Below are 2733 nucleotides of genomic sequence, written 5' to 3'. Positions count from 1 at the left end.
TTTTCCCCCCCAAGATGCTTAAGTCCTGCTTGGTGTCAAATTCAGACCAACATTTTGTTGCCATATAAAAATAAATTTAAAGAACAAAAAAAGTTATTCTCTTTTGTAACGCAACAACTATAGATGAGAAAATAGCATGTTTCTTTTGGAGACACATAAATATTGTGTTATAAATGGCATTTAAGTCACTTGTATTAATGCTAAAAACAAGACAACTTTCCAACTGATAGTTATAAAGACATTTATTGAAGAAATTTGAACTTTTGGTATTTTACAAGTTAAATGACAGAAACGTGTCTTTTTTTGTACAAATATCAAGATTCTATTTTTTTGTAAAAATGTGGAGTACTGTAAACAATTCACATCTCTCTCTAAAAGTTCTTTTAAGTACCCCCCTCGCCTCATAAAAATAGGGGATTGTCATCTCTTTTATTGCATTTAAACCACCACAGTTTTGCCAAAATAGATCAAATGTTATCAAAATATTTCTTTACATTTAATTCCAATTTTGATTCATATGAGCGTTGTCCTTCTCAAACTAAATAGGAGCTTTGTTGTAGAACCAGATGTTGCAATTGTGTGATCATGAACAGTTCAGTAATCCAGTTATAATAAAGCCTGGTGATAAATAATTAGTTTCTGACCATCTTCTGATCCCACAGTGGAAGAACATTTCAATTCAAACAGGAATTCATTGATTAATTCCAAGTTTTGAACTTCTTGAGGCAAATAATGAAAATTCATCGAGACAACTTTCCTGAAAACTGAAGTTTAACTCAGTCTTATAAATAAGAAACAGACACATATGACTTATATTAATACAGTAGAGCAGAGATTATATATATATATATATATATATATACAACTGACCATCATTTATAAAATTTAGTCCAGAAGTAATACAGCAATCTGAAGACGTAGAGAGCGATTCTCCTCTGAGATTTTTTGAACAGTTCTGAGGATCCGGATCCGGAGCCGGTTCCCCTCAGTTCGGACAGGAGCATTTGCACTCGGATATGACCGGGTACTGGATGTGGATCCAGGCGCACCTCTGCGGAACCTTTTTCTGCGGGCAGTGCCACCTCAGGAAAGTCAAGTGAGTCGCTTTGGCCGGTTTGCACGTCATCCCCTCCGGAACCGAGCAGGACCGCTTGCTGTAGCAGCTGCCCACCTTCAGGTAGCGCGGCCAGAACCGCCAGCCCAGTTCGGTCCACGCGTAAACCACCGGACACAGCGTGTAGGCCCAGAGCATCCTGCGCAGCTTCCGGTTCGCCTTCTGCTGCTTCTTGCCGAACAGCACCTCCAGCTCCAGGGTTCGGATCTCTTTCGGCATGGGTCCGGTGAGCTTCGGGCTCTGATCCGGGTCGTCCTCGTAGAGGTCCTCCGGCGGGGACACGGACATGAAGTCCGGATTGAAATGGCTCCCCAGGAGGCTCCGGAGCTCCGTCCCGTTCAGGTCCTTCTCCTTCGGGTCCAGCTGCGGGTCCGGTTCCTCCTTCAGGACCTCCACGGGCAGAGAGTCGCTGGGGATGGGGCGGATGAAGTGGTTCAGGTGTTGGCACATCCCGTCCTGGATCCAGAGCGCCAGAGAGAGAAACAGCAGGAGCCAGCGGGAGGGATCCATGCCCCCTGTCTGGTTCCGATCGCCACAGATCCCCAGCAGAGCTCCGGGTCTTCTCCACCAAAAGACAAACAGACAGATAATCCAAGAGGGAGTTCAACCCACCTCCAGGCGGGACTAAGTCCGGGATCAGCTCCGGGCTCCGGACTTCATGACGGCTCCAGGGTCCTGCCGGAGCCGAACTGAGTCGATCTGACTCCGGCTGCGCGCACATATTCGGCAGAAGGAGGCTGATGTCATCCAAACCGAGCCACACCTCCGCGCACTTTACGCACCGGCGGTGGCGGATTCTTTTTGGGGAACGATGAAAAGATAAAGATGCAGAGAGCGGCAATAACCGCTCAGTGATATCAGGAAGGAGGAGGAAACAAGTTGATGTTCGGTGTGTCTGGGGTCGTTTAGCAGTCTTACCAAGTGTCTTTCTGCTCTGTTTTTTTTTTCGTGCAAATATCTTAGTACTCTTAAAATAATCAATCAATCAATCAAATTTTATTTGCATAGCACATTTCAGCAGCAAGGCATTTCAAAGTGCTTTACATAATTAAAATGCAAACAGCATGTGACAGAATAAACAGTGAGAAAAAAGAGATTTTGAAAAGGATTAAAAAAAAGATAAAAACATTAAAACCCTTTTAGAACTTCAGTTAAACGTCGTTTAACTGGGCCTCCAACCCTCTGTTTTAGTCAAAAACACCGTTTGACAAGGACTCCATCCTCTAGGTTTTTAGTTGAAACGCCGTCAACTGGGACTCTAAACCCCGTAGGACTTTAGTTAAACGTCGTTTAACTGGGACGTTTTCCGGGGGGGGGTTACATCATTAAAACGTAGACAGTTAGAAAGAAAAATAAAAAGAAATTAATAATAGATAAAAAGTGAAGATAAAAACATTAAAAACATCGAAGACATCAAAACCCGCACTCTAATCCTAATTTAGCCATAAGCAACTCTAAACAGGTGTTTTAAGTTGAGATTTTAAGGCAAAACTAACTTACAAGTAACTTTTCAGCAAGATGTGGGAGCTTGTTTAAATTAGAAATTCATTAACATTGATGAGAAAGTACCAGTTCCACCGGAAAATGTCTTGTTATTATTAGTCAAATAATCTGACAAT

The 2733-nt window shown here is 42.8% G+C and overlaps 1 protein-coding gene across 1 annotated transcript; it reads right to left on the bottom strand.

Annotated features, from left to right (window-relative positions):
- Positions 1-225: 225 nt before the first annotated feature.
- Positions 226-2065, bottom strand: LOC106937806 (noggin-3-like). The gene has a single exon (XM_015019513.1). The coding sequence runs from the start codon at positions 1622-1624 to the stop codon at positions 986-988; it is 639 nt and encodes a 212-aa protein (XP_014874999.1). The 5' UTR covers positions 1625-2065; the 3' UTR covers positions 226-985.
- Positions 2066-2733: the final 668 nt, after the last annotated feature.

Source organism: Poecilia latipinna, unplaced genomic scaffold (genome assembly GCF_001443285.1).
Source record: "Poecilia latipinna isolate Pla-1442-1.1 unplaced genomic scaffold, P_latipinna-1.0 Scaffold2441, whole genome shotgun sequence".
Lineage (NCBI taxonomy): Eukaryota > Metazoa > Chordata > Actinopteri > Cyprinodontiformes > Poeciliidae > Poecilia > Poecilia latipinna.
The sequence above is the reverse complement of the archived record's forward strand: the minus strand, read 5'-3'. Positions and strand labels throughout refer to the sequence as shown.

Excerpts from the sequence above, each read along its gene's own strand:
- LOC106937806 (XM_015019513.1), bottom strand. The coding sequence starts at position 1,624 with ATGGATCCCTCCCGCTGGCTCCTGCTGTTTCTCTCTCTGGCGCTCTGG.